This window comes from Lygodium microphyllum, chromosome 21 (genome assembly GCF_053477565.2).
Source record: "Lygodium microphyllum isolate KBCC chromosome 21, Lygodium_microphyllum_v1.1.10, whole genome shotgun sequence".
In the NCBI taxonomy this organism is placed as follows: Eukaryota; Viridiplantae; Streptophyta; class Polypodiopsida; order Schizaeales; family Lygodiaceae; genus Lygodium; species Lygodium microphyllum.
Window position 1 is genome coordinate 71739624 of NC_141155.1, and position 18150 is coordinate 71757773.

Consider the following 18150-nt stretch of genomic DNA (forward strand, 5'->3'; position numbering starts at 1 on the left):
ATGCACATCATAGAGACCATACTATACTTCTTTGTAGAGTTCGGAGTGAGGACTTTATGATAAAACAAGTTCTAACCTTTTGGTAAGTGTATTTAATTTTCACTATGTTGTAATGCACACATATATCACCTAACAAGGAGACTTATAAACATACATGTACTACTGTAGAAATGAAATGATAAATACTTACTGAAGATGTGCTTCATAGTAGACTTACACATAATGCTTGAATGATGGAAGTGATGGTAGTAGGTTTTACCAATATTTATATTCAAACCAACTACTATTATTTGTGATCCACCGCATTGACATCACACATTTATATAAGTTGTAAGACAAATAGTTGTGACATTGAATGCTTTCTTTCTTTTGTATTCCAAGGCCAATCGGGGCAAGGTTTGGTAGGACTTTGATTCATCCTAATTCATACTCGAAATTTTGGGAAAATCTTTTGAAAAATGGTGTGAGGAGGAAAATTACCTTCTTGAAAAGCCACAGATTTCATTTAGTTTTTCAAGGAACACACTTGAAATTTCCAAAATTCTCCTTTAAAAAAAATACCTACAAAATATAATTGTCCCTAATTATATTTTACAGGTGGAGTCTCGCCAACACGCGCACAAGTTGAGTTATGTGCGCGTGGCATGGTGCTAAGATGAAGCTCAGTGTGCTAAGGAGGTCAGAGCTGAGCAGCAGAGGCGTGGGTCGAGTCCGATGGGCGGGTGCATTCGAGGACATTACAATAATCTTCGCACTTTAACAAAAAAAAGAAAAAACCAAAAGCATCTCCTCGAAATTTTTAAAAAAGGAAAAAAAAACAAAGAAAATTCGGAGTCCCCCTGGTCGACAAAAGCTTTTAAAGAGAGGTAGCCGACTTGTGCAGGTGACGACGGAGCATGCAAATTTGCTAAGCGTTCAATCAAGGTACGCTTCTCTCTGTCTGTCTGTGTCTGCTCCTCCTCTGTCTGTCCGTCCCCGTCCCCGTCTCTCTCTCTCTCTCGTCTATCTCTCTCTCGTCGAGTCTTTTCCATCGAATCCCTGACCATCGGAATTAGAATGTTGATGGAATAAGCATAGCTAGAGTAGGTAGAAACATTGATCAAACATTGACATCTGTAGAAATATTGATCAATCGTTGACATTGTTTGTGTTTTAATGAAACATGAATGGTACACTCCCATTGTCACTTCCCTCTCTTTACATTGTGTTTCTTGTATCTTTGCACACCGCTTCATTCCATACCATTTTTCTTGTGTTCTTTGCATTTGCGCTTTTATCTTGATGTTTGGTTCATGGAATATGTGAATACCACCCTGGTTATACTATTTCAATTCACATTGGCATGTATGTGAACCCAGTTTAGCTTGGTGGATTGTATCTTGACTGATGTATTTGTTGCCATTGAGTTCCATCGTGCAATGGTCATGTGCTGATTACAAATGGTTTCTTTAAAGGAATGCTTATTCTGATTTTTAGATTGCAAATACCTGCACTGACAGGTGCATACGTGTTTTGAGAAGAATATTGGGAAGCTGCCAAGATGAGTTCGCGGTTGGTCTTGATGAACGTCGGAGAAGATGGAGTGGCTGTTTTAACAATCAACAACCCTCCTGTTAATTCTTTGTCTACTGCTGGTACTTGTCTACTAAATTGATTAAGTAATTGCTGTGCTTCAGCCGTTTCTTTCTTTTAGAAGTTTCACTTGATTTTTCTAACATAGCAATGAATGGTTTTAGAACATTCATCCTCGTTAAAGTGTATGCTGAATCTTCCTTGGTCCTCTGGAAGATTTTGTTTTGGTCTTTTTTCCCTCATGAAAGTTGTTAATTAGTGAATAGAAATGTGTATAAAAGGCCTCTTGCCAACCAGCTATAGCCAAAGACAGCTAGTAAACGATGTAAGGAGCTATATCATAAAGGAGATACAAATGAAGTGGAATAGATAATCTCTATCTATGGAGTAGATACCTCCCTGAGAACAACACCAATTGAAACTGTCGGGGGTAGGGAAATAAAAAGAGGAGTCTCATCACGCAGTGCAAAAAACACATCTGCTGTAGAGCATCCTGCCACAGTGTAGCATATCATGAGTGGGGAGACCACCTATTAAAACCCTCCATACAAAGATTTTCCCTCGGTAGCAAAGTTTCAATTTCCACAGTTGATGCAATTTTTTCAAACACTTAGGTGTACAATATCCCTCGATGACCAAACTTTGTTTGCTTTCTTAGTCAACCATCTTGTCCTATAGTTGATTTAGTGGTTTGTTTCAGGAAATCATTAGGATGCACGAAAGCTAATCCGACCATGGGGATGAATCCTCAAAGGCTGTCAATTGATATTGCCATTGCCAACCAGGCACACAGACAAAGGATACATTGCTGCTTTGTGGATTAAGCCATCTGACACAATACCATGAGCCAGGCTCTTACAGTGATTCCAGACCGTAGGAGTTCCACCAGAATATTTGTGGGGGATCTTCGCATGAAAGCCCTAGATGACCAAACTTTGTTTGCTTTCTTAGTCAACCATCTTGTCCTAGAGTTGATTAGTGGTTTGTTTCAGGAAATCCTTAGGATGCATGAAAGCCCAATCTGACCATGGGGACAGTCCTCTAAGGCTATCAATTGATATTGCTGTTGAATGCATTCCTCCAGACCGGTAGCTAAACTCAAGATACAGACAACTAGATTGGAATCTGAATTAGCTGCAGCAAGAGCACAATTTAGAGAACAGTTGGTTGCAATTACACCTTATCTAATCATTGATCCTGCCAATTAAAAAGCTTCCCAAGCACTCCTGGTTTAGTTATTGAGCACCAGGCTAGTCTCGACTTTAGCAAAAGAGACTTTTCACAGATGTGATACATTGCTCCACTTTGTATGGAGTATATATGCAGATTGGCAATCGGTTTAGTCTGGATTTTCAATCTGGTAGTTTTGGTAATCCCCAATGAACCCTTTAGTGGCAGATGACCTATGGCACAGTTAGAGGTTTGCCATAGTGTAGTTGCAGTGAGGCTGCATTCTTGTGTTTGAGTAATTCTTTTCCTATTTAAGTATGTGTAAGTATTTTGTCTTTCTTTGTTCTTGGTTTCCTTAGTTTCTTACCACATCTTGGACACTCCTAGCACTAGCATAGTCACGTACACCCCTTGCACTGCACTCTTTACACCCTCCTATACTCTCTACACTCAATCTCATCAAGAAAAGTGATGATATGCTTTGATACCATGTCAAGAAATGATACCATATCAAGAAAAGTGATGGGATGGTATGCACTCATACCTGAAAGGTGAGAAGGATCGAAGCTTGCACGCGAGCTATGGCGGGAGAGCAAGAGCAAGAAAGAGAGAGACAAGAAATGGGAACTCCAACCGTCACAATGTGTGACCGGGCCTTCCTTTATTCAAACTGTCACTAAAAGAATAAAGAATAAAGTGACGTGACGGGCGCCCGCCACCTGCAGTGTGCAGTGGCGGGTACTGTCAGTGTAGTAATACACGGGGCGGCACGGCGGAGACGCCTTTACCCCCAACAACCTCCCACTTAAAGGCGAATCTGCCCTTGTGAGAGAGAAAAGAAAAAGAAAAAGAAAAGACAGTACAAATGTACATAGGTACAAGGGATGAGGAAATGCGACATCTCATCCAACGCCCATCAACCTCCTGAGGAAGGCAAACGCTCAGTAGTGAGGCTCTTCGTGAGCAGATCTGCAGGATTCTCGTCAGTGGAGATCTTGACAAGGTCAACAGACCTGTCCTCCACGACACCACGTATGAAGTGATACCTCACCTCAATGTGTTTCGTCTTCGCATGGAAGACCGGATTCTTAGCCAACTGAATGGCACTCATAGAATCCGAATGCAGTGTAGGTGTAGCATCAATCCCAAGGTCAGCAACTAGACGGCCTAATCATATGGCCTCCTTGCAAGCCTCAGTGGCTGCAACATACTCGGCCTCAGTGGTAGACAAAGCCGTACACTTCTGAACCCTGGACATCCAAGAGACAGCCCCTCCAGCATAGGTGAATACATAGCCAGAAGTGGACTTCCTACTATCTGCATGTCCTGCATAATCGGAGTCAGTGTACCCCACGACCCCTGTATCCTGGCTGCCATAGCAAATACACATATCTGCTGTGCCCTTCAGGTACCTCATGATACCCTTCACGGCATCCCAATGTCTGCTGCCAGGTGTAGCCATATAGCGTGCCACAACACCAACTGCATGCGCAATATCTGGACGAGTGGCTATCATGGCATACATCAAACTGCCCACGGCTGAAGCATAAGGGATCTTGGCCATCTCGGCCCTCTGCTCATCTGTCTGTGGACAATCGGCCTGTGATACCTTCACATAAGAAGGTAATGGACAGCCAATAGGCTTTACGTCCTGCATGCGGAAGCGCTCAAGGACTTTATGAATGTACTCCCGCTGTGAGAGATACAAAAGCCCCTGATGCCTATCGCGCTTAATGCGCATCCCAAGTATATGTGAGGCCTGTCCCAAATCCTTCATCTCAAAGCTCTTCTTCAGCTGAGATTTAAGAGCATCTAGCTCATCATGAGCTTTCCCTGCTATCAGCATATCATCAACATAGAGTACCAAGATAAGCAAACTGTCATCACGGGCTTTCTTTGTGTAAAGACACAGATCCATAGCACTCCTGTTGTAGCCCTGTGACTGCATAAAGGCATCAAACTTATGATACCATTCCCTAGGTGCCTGCTTCAAGCCATACAAGCTCTTCTTCAACTTGCACACTAGGTGCTCCCTGCCAGGTTCTGCAAAGTCCTTAGGCTGATCCATATAGATCTCATCATGCAAGTCCCCATGTAGAAAAGCCGTCTTGACATCCATCTGATATAGATCTAAGTCAAGCTGTGCAACCAAAGCCAAGACGAAGCGCAGGGTGGTCATCTTAACCACAGGAGAGAAGACCTCATCAAAGTCCACACCATGTTCCTGCTTAAAACCCTTTGCTACCAATCTAGCCTTGTATGCCGGCTTGGGGTGTCCAGGGGTACTTTTCAGCTTGTACACCCACTTGCATGGCAAAGCCTTCTTGCCCTTAGGCAAGGCAACCAAATCCCAAGTCTCATTCTTATGCAGGGAGTCTATCTCAGACTGCATAGCACTCTCCCAGGAGTGACTGTCACCCTTGCGCATAGCCTCATCATAAGTGAAAGGCTCTCCTGCATCTGTAACCAAAACATAATGCATAGAGGGCTGAAATCTGTCAGGTGGACGTCTGTCTCTAGTAGACCGTCTCACCGCAGGCTCTGCTGCCTGCCTAACTGCCTGTCCAACACCCTGGCCCTGTGGAGGAACTGCTGCAGGCTGTACTACTGGCTGTGCTGGAGCTCTAGGCTCCTCCTGAAAGATCACTCTGCGGATCTCAACCACCTTCTCAGGCTGCCTGTGCATCTTGTCTTCATGGAAGACGACATCATGGCTGCGTACTATTTTCCGCGCCTGCGGATCCCATAGGCGATAGCCCATCTCTCCTGACTCACCATAGCCAAGGAATATGCATTTAATGCTCTTTGGATCCAATTTACTCCTCTTGTCCTTGGGCACATGGCAGAATGCCTCACATCCAAAGATACGGAGATGCGCATAAGAGGGTGGTTTACCAGCCCAAACTTCCTCTGCAACCTGGAAATCCAATTCACTGGAAGGCGATCGGTTTATGACATGCACTGCCGTACTAACTGCCTCAGCCCAAAAACTCTGGGGTAGGCCTGCATGGCTAAGCATAGAGCGCACACGCTCCTGAATAGTCCTGTTCATGCGCTCAGCCAAACCATTCTGGGGTGGGTGTAAGGGGCGGTCAACTGACGCTTAATACCCCTGTCATCACAAAACTGCTCAAAAGCACGTGAGACATATTCTCCCCCATTGTCAGTCCTAAGGCATTTCAGCCTATACCCAGTCTGGTTCTCAACAAGAGCAAGCCAACGCTGAAAGACTGCCAAGACATCGGACTTTTGCTTTATGGGATAAGCCCACACTTTTCTAGAAAAATCATCAATGAAGGTAACAAAGTACTTCGCGCCACCCATAGACATACAAGGCATAGGCCCACAAACATCGGAATGCACCAATGCCAAGGGCTCACTCATGCGTGGCCTACCCGATTTCTTATGCGTAGACCTATTCTGCTTACCATAAAGACAATGATCACACGAGTCAAAACGTGCATAGTCCAAAGGCGGAAGATACTGGAAACGAGATAACATTTTCATTCCCTTCAAAGACATATGCCCCAAACGGGCATGCCAAAGTGATACATGTGGGATAGAGCCCACTGCCAAAACATGGTCTACAGAAGACCCAGATACAACAAGAGGATAGAGGCTGCCAGCCTTGGCGCCTCTAGCAAGCACAAGTCTGCCTTTGGTAATTTTCCAGGCAGAATCCCCAAAACAGACATGAAACCCTGCATCATCCAACTATCCTGCAGACATAAGACTGCGCATAAGCGCAGGTACATGACGTACATCCCTGAGCAAAAAGGAACTGCCAGTGGAAAACTGCAACTGAATATCACCCATGCCCACAATGTCAAGAGACCTGTCATCTCCAAGTCTGACTGAACCAGATATAGTGCAGTAAGAGTGGAACCACTCACGGTAAGGCGTCACATGGAAGGATGCTCCTGAATCCAATAACCAGCACTGTGCATACATACTAGATGTCTCAGTCAAGTGTGAAGCATCAGAAGAACTACCTGCAAGTATAAACTCATCACCACCATCGGACTCCTCAGTCTGCGTGACATTAATTTCCTCAATCTTGACGCTGGACTTCGCAGGTACTATGCTGCGATCAGAGGACTTCTCCTGCACTTTATCTTTCCCCTTATCCTTGCGCTTCTCATTGCGCAACTCATGACACTGTGGTCTAATATGGCCCTTTTTCCCACAATGATGACAAGTGACATTTGCATTGCGCCCACGCGACTTACTACGCGACTTGCCACGAGATTTAGACCGACCCTTCTGCGAGTCACGGCCTCGGCCATTACCACGGTCATACCTGTCATTCCTGCCTCTAACTGTCAAAGCATGACTACCACGAGAGGCATCCAAGTTTTTGCGATTCACCTCTTCCTGAAGAAGAGCACTCTCAACATCTGCCAATTTTAGAGTAGCACTAGAGGCACAAAGAGCAGTGCGGAATACATCCCATGACTCATTCAGAGTGCCAAGCAAGAAAAGAGGAGTTACTTCCTCTTCAAAGGTGATATCCTGCGAAGTCAGGTTCTTCAGTATAGCATGGAACTGGCTCAAGTGAGCAGACATAGTCGCATTATCCTTCATGCGCATATCCATAAGCTGCTTCAACCAGTACATCTGACTCGCCGGACTTTTCTTATCATAAAGATTCTTGATCTTATTCCATAGATCCCATGCACTCTGTGCTTCCTCAAATACATTATAATGTACCTGTTCAGTGAGAGAGAATACAATCGTGGACTTGCATAGCTCATTAAGTTCAAGCCAGTCGTCATTGTCCATAGTTTCAGGCTGCTCCCCACTCAACCGAAGTGGCTTAATCTGAGATTTCTGCACCAAAACCTACCATATTTGACTTTTCCAGTAAGAGTAGTTGGTACCATCCAACTTTTAATGTTAAAGATGGCACTATCATGCGAAGATGACGCCATTATGCAGGCTGGAAATGCCCAAAAAGTCCAAAACTGCTTGCTGTTTTACTGCAGAAACTGCCCAAAAATGACCAAAACGGGGTCCAAAGGGCGAGCAAAGTGTGCCAAAAGTTGCTGCCCACTTAGTACTAGGTGCGGTACACCAAATCAGGATATTTCAGCATGAAAAGTACACCTCAGTCCACCAATAACTGCTTGCTGTAATAAATTGCAGGTATGCAGTCTAGAGAGCAAACTGTCCCAAAATAGGATCCAGTGTCAAGCAAACAATGCTAGGTCCAAAGCCGGCATGAAACGGACATAAGCAAGGCCAATGACAATGAAAAGAACATGAGCTCAACACCGAAGCATGTCAAAATAACATCTGCCAGTAAAAGGCACACCCCCAGACACTCTAGGCAAAGTGTTCTAAAACCTGACACAAATAGGTGTCTGCTCAAAGAGAAAGATCCAAATATGAGACTCAGCTCATAAGCATCTTGTGAACCAAGAGTACATCAATGCATATCCATAAAGATCGGAGTATGATCCCAAAGTCTCAATGCGTATGTAGCTGCTCAAGACATAAATTGCTCCAAATACATGTAAGTGCTCCAATAGCATGCAACTGTCAAAGGTCAAGCAAGCATGTAAGATGCTCCCACTGGCACAAAAGGCGTACAAAGCGAGCTCAGAAGCTCAAACAACCCAAGAGAAAGCACCAGTGATAAGTGACCCTGTCAATGCATCAAGCGCATCCAAGAGAGCATGACATACATGAAGCACCGGTCGTATTAACCATGAAGCAATACATAAGCCCAAATAAGCTCTCGGTCAACTCAATGACATCCAAATAGCAACCAAGATCAGTGATCAAGTAAGCTGGGAATGCTCAAATACATCCAAATCCAAGCTCCAAATGTCGGTATGGCATACACGAACCAAATAGCATATGTCACGAACCAAAGCATGTAATGCAAAAGCCTAACTGTCAAGCAGAGACATGAGGCATAGGCGGTCCACGAGCATGCCAAGTCGGTCCAAATGCCAGTGAAGACGGAGCTAATGCGAAGCTCAAAAGCATCCCATAATCTCATACATATGCTCCAAGTCGTCCCCAAATGTCAGAGACATCATGCCAAAGCTCAAAGCATACATCCGGTATCGGTAGGTAAGGTATTCAAGCCAAAATTGCTCCAAGTCGTCCCCAAATGTCAGAGACATCATGCCAAAGCTCAAAGCATACATCCGGTATCGGTAGGTAAGTGCCAAAGCATGTAAAGTACCTTCAGCCCACTGTTATTCCAGCATGTATTTACTGTTCTAAACAGTAGATTTCAGCCCCGAATTCAAGCCAAAATCATGGTCAAACCAAATGCATACATCCCCAATACATCCGGGTAGGAAGTAGACCGCATACGGGCATCAAATAGCTCCAATGGAATGAGGCATAAGCAACAAATGTCAGTGTCAGGGGTGCTGCCCTGCTTCCAGCACTGTTATGCAGTGAATGACAGTTTCAAAACTGAGAATGATCAGCTCCCAACCTCAATGTCAAGCCAAAGCATCAAAATTACATCCAAAAATGGCTCAAATGCCCTCCAAATAGGCCAATGATGAGTGCTCCATGAGCAGCAAAGCATTCAGCTGTAAAACGTGGAGGTCAAAGTCTGAAAATGGGCACCATATTCAGCGTGTTGAGGCCTGGAGTGCTGCTTTAATCACGTGGCTGAATGTTGAGTGTGGGGGGGCTCAATGATGGCCCAAGGTAGGCACATATCAAGCCATGAAGGCCCAATGCAAAGGGGAGGGAAGATATGAGCTATGGAGCTCAAGAAGAGTGGCTGCCCTTTGTTCCTGCCCTGTTTCAAACTGAGAATATACTCAAATGCCTGCAAATGCTGAAGCAATACCTCAAGGGCAAGGCCTTGATGGAGCTCAAGAAGGCCGGGATGGAGCTCGGGAAGCTGGGGAGAGTCGGGAGCTCAAGAGGTCGGCTATGGCTGCCGGGATGGAGACCCAATGCGTGAAGTGAGTCGATGCGAAGGTCGGGAAGCACCGAGTCGAGCTCGAGCAAGAGAATGCCAAGCTCTGATACCAGTTGAAAGGTGAGAAGGATCGAAGCTTGCACGCGAGCTATGGCGGGAGAGCAAGAGCAAGAAAGAGAGAGACAAGAAATGGGAACTCCAACCGTCACAATGTGTGACCGGGCCTTCCTTTATTCAAACTGTCACTAAAAGAATAAAGAATAAAGTGACGTGACGGGCGCCCGCCACCTGCAGTGTGCAGTGGCGGGTACTGTCAGTGTAGTAATACACGGGGCGGCACGGCGGAGGCGCCTTTACCCCCAACAAATACCATATTAGAATGACAAATGGTTTGCAGGGAGAAACATTGAGTGTACAACAAATACTAAGAGGAAAAACTTAGAAACTCAGAAGAAGAAGAGTGAAGAGGATGATGAATGATGAATGGCTGAATCATGTTGAATGAATCAAGCTGATACAATGGAGCAATGCTCTAAGATCACTACACTATCTTGGCTGATTGGATGGTAGTACCTAGAAGATATTTGCACTGTAGCCCTTTGGGTAGAGGTGTCGATGATGAGGGAAAGAGCTGCGCTATGGAGGAATGAAACACAATCCTCTTCGTAGTGGAATGTTAGTGAAGGGTAGCAGTAGAGGGAGCGAAATGCAGTCCTCAAAAGTTGTCAAAGATGAAGGGTGTGCTGAAATCTCTTTGAGATGATGGCTACTATTGAAACTAGCCTTTCTCCTTGGATGGGGTGGTAAATAACGTGATTAGACACTAATTACAACAATCATAAAATTCACGTAAACTGAAAATGCACACTTTACCACTTTAGTCTTGGACATTAGACACCCTGTTGACCCCAAAATTGGTGTCCCTTGCGGTACTTCTTTATTTTATATTGCAAATGGAAAGAGCACAACTAAGATACTTTGATCTCCTTCGCTAATCCAAGTGTCTCTTGCTGTCAAAACTGACCAGTAAGTCTCCAAACCAATTTTCCCCTTGGCTTGCATGGGGATTTACCTTCACTCTACTTCTTGAAATACAAATTCGGCCCCAAATTTGACATTGGCTGTTGTCCACTTGAAACTTCTTGAAATTTCTCAATTTCAGCTGCTGGAATTCAAATCTTAGGTCCTCAATTTTAGTATGCGAGGTGGGTATCGAACCCTAATTTCTACTGTAAATTAGGATTTACACTAGAGATTGATTAAAATCTCTTTCTCTGATGGCTCAAACTGTTGGAAAATGATGAGATAACTTGAGAGATGGTTGGTGGATAGGAGAGAATTCTATGGAGAGAGAAATTTCAGAGTTTTATAATGAGAAATGTTGAAAAGCTACTCTTGCCCTACTCAAATAGCCATGGAAGCTCTCAGCAGCTTGGAACCACCAGAAAGATTGCTGTTCTCCTCCTTTGTTATCTACACCAGAAGGACCTGGGGCTGCTATCACTTGCTCCTAGAGGGCTAAAACTACTGTCGCATGCTGTAAAATTAATATAATACTTAGTTCAGTGCCCAGAAAAATAATTTGACTGGCCAATAATTAAATTGGCTAGGCAACTTCCATTCTCAAGTGTCTTTGCATAATCTTTGATCAGTAGATTGGCGTTAAGGTACCATTAAACGCCATTTCTCTAGTGTCATAACTGATACTTATGGCCAAATAAATGACCTAGATCAACAACTGGCACCGGATATCACCAAGTATCTCTGCAACATAACAACTTTTGCCTTTGACAACCCGTGATTTCCTTGGGTCCTGGGCTCGTAAATTTATTCTAACCCTAGCTACACCTTATATGTGCAATATGTACTTAACCATGTGATTAAAAATTAATCCATATTTACTTAACCATGTGATTAAAAACTAATCCATACATTAAATGAGGTTTCAAAAATACATGTCCTTATGATAGCCCTCCCACTCAAAATCCTTGCAATTGTCCTCGATTACACTGCCATATGCATCAAAAGCAAAATAGTGGACTGGAATCTCCACAAGGCATCATAGTTAACATAACATTGCGCATTGCTACTCAACATGCAAGTTGAATTGGTTTCTATCACTAAGAATCAAACATGGGATTTAGTGTCTTTGCCATTTGGTAAAAAAGCCATTGGAACAAAATGGATCTACAAGCTGAAACGGAATGCAGATGGATCCATTGACAAATATAAGGCCAGGCTTATAGCTAAAGGTTATACACAGAAGAAAGGCATTGACTATGAGGAGACATTTGCTCCTATTTCCTGCATGATGACCATCAGGTCTATGGTTGCTTTGGCTGCTCATTATGGATGGACTGTGCATTAGTTGGATATTAAAATTGCATTTTTACATGGGGAGCTTCATGAAGAAGTATATGTACAGCAGCCCATTGGTTTTGCAGTTGAGGGATCAGAACACTTGGTTTACAAGTTGAAACGGAATGCAGATGGATCCATTGACAAATATAAGGCCAGGCTTGTAGCTAAAGGTTTTGCACAGAAGAAAGGTATTGACTATGAGGAGACATTTGCTCCTACTTCCTGCATGACGACCATCAGGTCTATGGTTGCTTTGGCTGCTCATTATGGATGGACTGTGCATCAGTTGGATATTAAAACTGCATTTTTACATGGGGAACTTCATGAGGAAGTATATGTACAGCAGCCCATTGGTTTTGCAGTTGAGGGATCAGAACACTTGGTTTGCAAGCTGAAAAAAGCTTTATATGGTTTGAAACAAGCTCTTAGAGCTTGGTATGCAAATATATATGCTTTCTTGCTTAAAGAAGGGTTCGTAAACAGCTCATCTGAGTCTACCCTTTACGTATGTAAAGAGGGGGGATCCATGTTGATCATTTGCCTATATGTTGATGATCTTTTGCTTACGGGACACATGCTGATCAGATTTCAGCATTTAAACAAGATTTGCAATAAACTTTTGACATGTCAGTCTTGGGGTCTTTGCATTATTACTTGGGCATTTAGTTCATACATGATGCTAGAGGTATTGGGTTATCATAGTCAAGATACATTGGTAAACTTCTTGAGAAGTTTGGCTTACAGGATTGCAAGCCAGTCTGTACACCAATGGAACCTGGACTAAAGCTATCATCACATGATGACAGTGATTTGTTTGATATACACACATATGGTCCAGTAGTTGGATGTCTTATTTACCTATGCAACATTAGGCCGGACATACAGTTTGTAGTTTCAGCCCTGAGCAAATATATGCATCAACCACGCATGTTACATTGGCAAGTTGTTAAGTGTGTCTTCCGTTACTTGCAGGGTACTAGATCTCTTGGATTGCTTTATGCTAAGGGGGGACCACTGCAGTTACATGCTTACAGTGATTCTGATTGGGCTGGTGATTACGATTCACTTCACTTCACTAGTGGCAATTGTTTCTTTCTTGGCTCGTCTTGCATATCTTGGCTTAGCAAGAAACAGTCCATTGTTGCCACATCGTCATGTGAAGCTGAATACAAGGCAGCTTTCACTACCACAGTTGAATGCGTATGGATTAGATGCTTGCTAGCTGTTTTGGATGTATTTGTTACGGAGCCTACTCCTTTGTTCATTGACAGTCAGAGTGCCATTGCAGTGGCACGGAACCCAGTGTTTCATGCACGCACGAAACACATTGAGATCCATTATCACTTTGTCAGAGAGAGGCTACATGCAGGTGATATCAGCCTTGTCTATTGTCCTACCACGAGTAATGTGGCAGACATCTTCACCAAAGCTCTTCCTCGTGACAAATTTGAAGCATTTCACAATGCTTTAAATTTGATCTCCTTTGGTGGCGGATGATCCTTGTACTCTTGATCACCCTTCACTCAGGGGGGTTTGTTGGGTATTTCACTCACGCCTATGCTCACATAGGAGTGTTGGTGATCAGTAAGACATTGGGGCACTTTTTACTCTTGGTAGGAGAGGTTTTTTCCCCCAGACTTATGGTATTATTTCGTATGTGCTTATGACACACTCTTACGGGCACTTATCGTATTCGGGTGTAAACACCCCCCTATAACCCTAAGGTTTAAGGGTTGTACCTTGTACTTTTAGCTCATACTCTTTTAGTCTATTGCATTGGGTGTCGTGCTTCATAACATAAGACTCACAAAGAATCTAAAAAAGATTGCTAGATTATCATGTGACATGTCTATTTCTCATGAGCTCAACTCATCTGGCAAAACCAAGCCATAGCATAGCATAAATCAAGTATAAATCATGGCTAAAACATCAATGGCATCATTACATATGCTATTGTCCATAAAACAAGTTGAATACCATTGAATATTAATGATCATACATTGAAAATCAGCATTCATTAATCAGTCCCCGATGATCATTAATGAATTCAAATGCACATTTTCAGAGCTGCAGTGAAAATCGTACCCATCTGCAACCAAACATAGTGACTAGTACACTGAATAGTGATCTCTTGGCAAACATACGGTCAACTACAATACCCTAAATGTATGCTGAATACATCCGAAATCCACTGTATCTAGAGCTGTCGATCATTGAGGAGTGGAGGTGCTAGCTCCCTCATGAGCATCATGTAATACTTTGAACCCTTGCTCTGTTGAACCTGATTGAGCCCGAACTAAAGTTGGCTCTAATTGGAAAGCATCAAGGTAAAGCTACAACATCTGAGGATGGTTTGCCAAGTCATCCTCCTCCATCCATTTGGCGTCCATTGGTGAATAATTGTGAAACTTCACAAGTACCTTCTAAAAACCTTACCCCTGATCTTCCACTCTTTGTGTGCCAAAATCTACTTTGATTTTCAGTTTTATTTTTAAATATACCCTTTTTCTCAGCCTTGGCCTTAGTGACATGTGGCTTGGCATCACTATCTTGGAATCCTGCATCCTTTCCATGTAGCAATGTATTAGCTGTAGTAGCAGTTTCTATAAGCTGAGACATGTTGGAAACAGTGGACTTAATGAAAAAATCTTGAATACCCTTTGGCAAACCACATATATACTTCTCTACCTTCTCAAGGAGGGATACTATGCGATAAGAAGTAATTGGCAACAATGTATCCCAAAACTTCTTATTATACTGATCCAAGTTCTTGCAATCTTGGAAATTCAATTGATGTTATAATGTCTACTTCAAAGGTACTTGTTAACCAATTTGAAGCAAACATTTGCTTGAATTGGACCCAAGTGGTAGGTGACTTCCCTTGAATAAGAAGTGTAGACCACCACTTCAATGCATTTCCCTTAAAAAATGTGGCTGCCTTGTCGTATCTTAGATGCCTCTGTGAAGTTTCCTCCAGAGTAGCTGCATTAAACTGCTGAATAAAAACATGTGCTTTCAGCCTATCTTATGCACCATTGAAAGGCTCAAACTTTACACTTTTTCCACCTTCATCATAGTCCTTCGGCGAACCTATGGGAGTCAAGTTATCATAAATAGGTTGCTGCAAAAGGAAGCATTTGGTGGCAAACTGCGGTTGAAGAGTGAAGGGTTGCTCAACATTTGCTGTATTTACATGATAACCAACACTATTAGATATTCCTACATGACCAACACCAAATCCTTGTGCTCCAACAATCCTTAGGGGTGCAGATACATATCCATGTGACCCGCTTTGTGCCCTAGGCATCATGCCTATGCTACCATACATGGGATTAGGCATTCCACCTGCATTATGCGGTGCCTGTCCAACCATAGCATGAAAAATGGTATCACCACCAAAGTCTTCTTGCTGTCCTATACTTGCATGTGCATAATTACCTTGTTGCCCATGTTCCCATGGATTGGCACTACCAAGTTGGCCATGCATTTGCACTTGCTGCCCCATGGGTATGAACTGTTTGTGCTCATTAGGCATTTTGGGCTGTTCCAAAGAAGGCTTAGGCATTTCCTTCAGTCCTTGTGGTTGTCCCAAAGCTATAGAAGGTGTCTTCTTCTCTTTGCCTTTGTTGTCCTTCCTTGGGGCATTTACGAATCGAGAAAAATGGGGATCCTTTGCCAATTCAGCAAAAAGATTTGTTGTTGTACACATTCAATCCTTGAAGCTATCATCGAATTTTTCAGCCCCTTGCTGGTCATCAACCTCTTTATGCATTGAAGTTTCAACATTTGGGTAATGTCCTACATTTTCAGCTTGCTGTCCGTGTTGAGAACCATGGCCAACATCGGTAATTGTATTTCTCCTTTCACCATGTGACTGACCAAGGAGTGATGCATCCTCTCCACTTGATCCCATATCACTATATGTGAAGACATGCTGTAATTCACTACTGAAAGCAATTTCAGCACTAATGCAATAGTCCCAAGCTACAATCAAGTGCCATGAATCCACCAAGTCAAAGGATTTGATGGTATCCTGGAAATGGAACCATGAAACCGGCCTTCCTTTTGTGGATGGGTGGTAATTCCTTGATTACAACTTAGTTATAGCAGCAACATTTATTACAAAACTGAGAAAAGCAAATTAACTCACAATCTTGGACAATGGACACCTTGTTGGCCCCAAAATTGGCGCCCCTTTTGGTATTTCGTAACTTAATTGAAGAAGAAGATGTACAATGGGATTTTTCCAATCCCTTTTGGTATTTCAACTTCCCTTGCTATCCAAAATGAGCAGCAAGTCTTCAATCTACTTTGCCTCTTGATTCGGTGGTCAATTGGCCTTCACCCGCTTTGATGGAGATGGAAAATGCCCCAAATTCATTTATTTGCCAGTTCCTTCACTTGAATTTGATTGAAAAAAACTTTAGCCCTATTGAATCCAAGTTTTGGAGCTTTCAATTTTTGGCACGCTTTTCGAGGCTGTTGCTAAATCCTAATTTTTGCTCCAAATTAGGGTTTATAGTTGAGAAATCTGAAATCTCTCAGCTTTTGGTAATCTCTCAATGCTGTAATTTTCGGAGTATGGCTGTAGAAAGACTGGGAGATGAGAGAGAATGTTGAGGAGAGAGAAAATTCAAACTTTCTTTGTGAAGAACTAAAGAAAATCAGTCATTTACTGCTGCTATCTTGTCTCAGCAGCTTGCAGGTATTCTCACTTGTTGTTGAAAACCTTCTCCTTGCTGTCATCTGCAATAAAATTGCCGCCAGTAGCCCAGATGCTGTCGTATGTAGTTTGGGAATCCCCAGGAGCTGTCGCTTGTAGCCAACCTGCTCTTTCCTACTGGGAAATGGAGGAAAAGCAAAATCCCAATTATCTCCAACACCTCCCCACAATTCACAACAACCAAATGGCCACGTTTTTCCTCTTCTTTAGCCTTTCACTAGCCTTCACAAGCAAGTTTGCCAAATGGTAGCCTTTCAAATGGGTTTTCTAGCATTATCCATAATTTAATATTACTTTTCAGTCTTTAAATATTGAAAATTATTCTAATAATTATTTTCGTGCTTAGAAAAATAATTAGATAGACCAATAATTAAATTGGCTAGGCAACTTCCATTATTGAGTGTCTCTGTGCCATGTTTGACCATCAGATTAGCGTTAGGTACTATTAAACGCCACTTCGCTAGTGTCACTAACTAACACTTATGGCCAAATGAATAACCTAGGCCAATAATTGGCATCGGATACCACTAAGTACCTGTGTATCATAATTTATAGCAACTTTTGTCTTTGACATCCCGTGATTTTCTTGGGTCCCAGACTCGTAAATTTACTCTAACCCCAGTTATACCTCACATGTGCAACATTTACTTAACCATATACTTAAGAATCAATCCACATGTTAAATGAGATTTCAAAAATACATGTTCTCATGGCACCATGGCTGAAATTGTCAATGGCATTTAATAACATATTGATGTCCATGAAATAGCTGTAGACCATTGAAAACTGAGTATAAATTGATCACGAACTAATTACTTGTTGATTTGAGAACTGATTACAAACTGTTGCAAATGAGTGATTGCCAAAATTGAGTAGTCACTAATGTAAAAACTGATGCAAAATTGATCCCAATAGTGATCATAGACGATTCTCAAATTCATCAAAAACTGAGTTGAAACTGATCAACATATTTGTCTCAAAACTGAGGCAAAAGCTCGTGCCAAACTGCATAAATTGATGCAAAAGTATAATTTTGGTGCCTGGATGAGACTTACACTCATCTGCATACATCTCATAGTGACTAGTACATTAAGTAGTGACCTCATGATAGACATACCGTGAGTATAGTACCTTGGATGCATGTTGGAATACATCTGAGATCCACTAGATATGAGAGCTGTCCAAAATTGGTGGAGTGGAAGTGCTACCTTCCCCTTGAGTATCAGGCACTGCTTTAGATCCTTGCTTTGCTGAATCTAACTGAGTTCGAAACTAAAGTTGGCTCTAATTGAAAGGCATCTTGGTAAAGTTACAACAATTGAGAATGGTCTGCCAAGTCATTCTCTTCCATCCACTTTGCATCTATTGGTGAAACAATGTTGAAGCTTCACTAAGAAGCATATAGAAACTTTACCTCTAACCTTAC

At 42.7% G+C, this 18150-nt stretch overlaps 1 protein-coding gene across 2 annotated transcripts in view; it reads left to right on the plus strand.

Moving 5' to 3' along the window:
- The first annotated feature begins 816 nt into the window (after positions 1-816).
- The window catches only part of LOC148018132 (peroxisomal fatty acid beta-oxidation multifunctional protein AIM1-like), a 122371-nt gene continuing 105037 nt past the window's right edge, over positions 817-18150 (plus strand). For both annotated transcript variants that reach the window (XM_087662289.1, XM_087662290.1), the window contains exons 1-2: positions 817-924; positions 1500-1634. In XM_087662289.1, coding sequence (XP_087518415.1) covers positions 1541-1634 — 94 coding nt within the window. In that variant the 5' untranslated portion in view covers positions 817-924; positions 1500-1540. The remainder of the gene's footprint in view (positions 925-1499; positions 1635-18150) is intronic.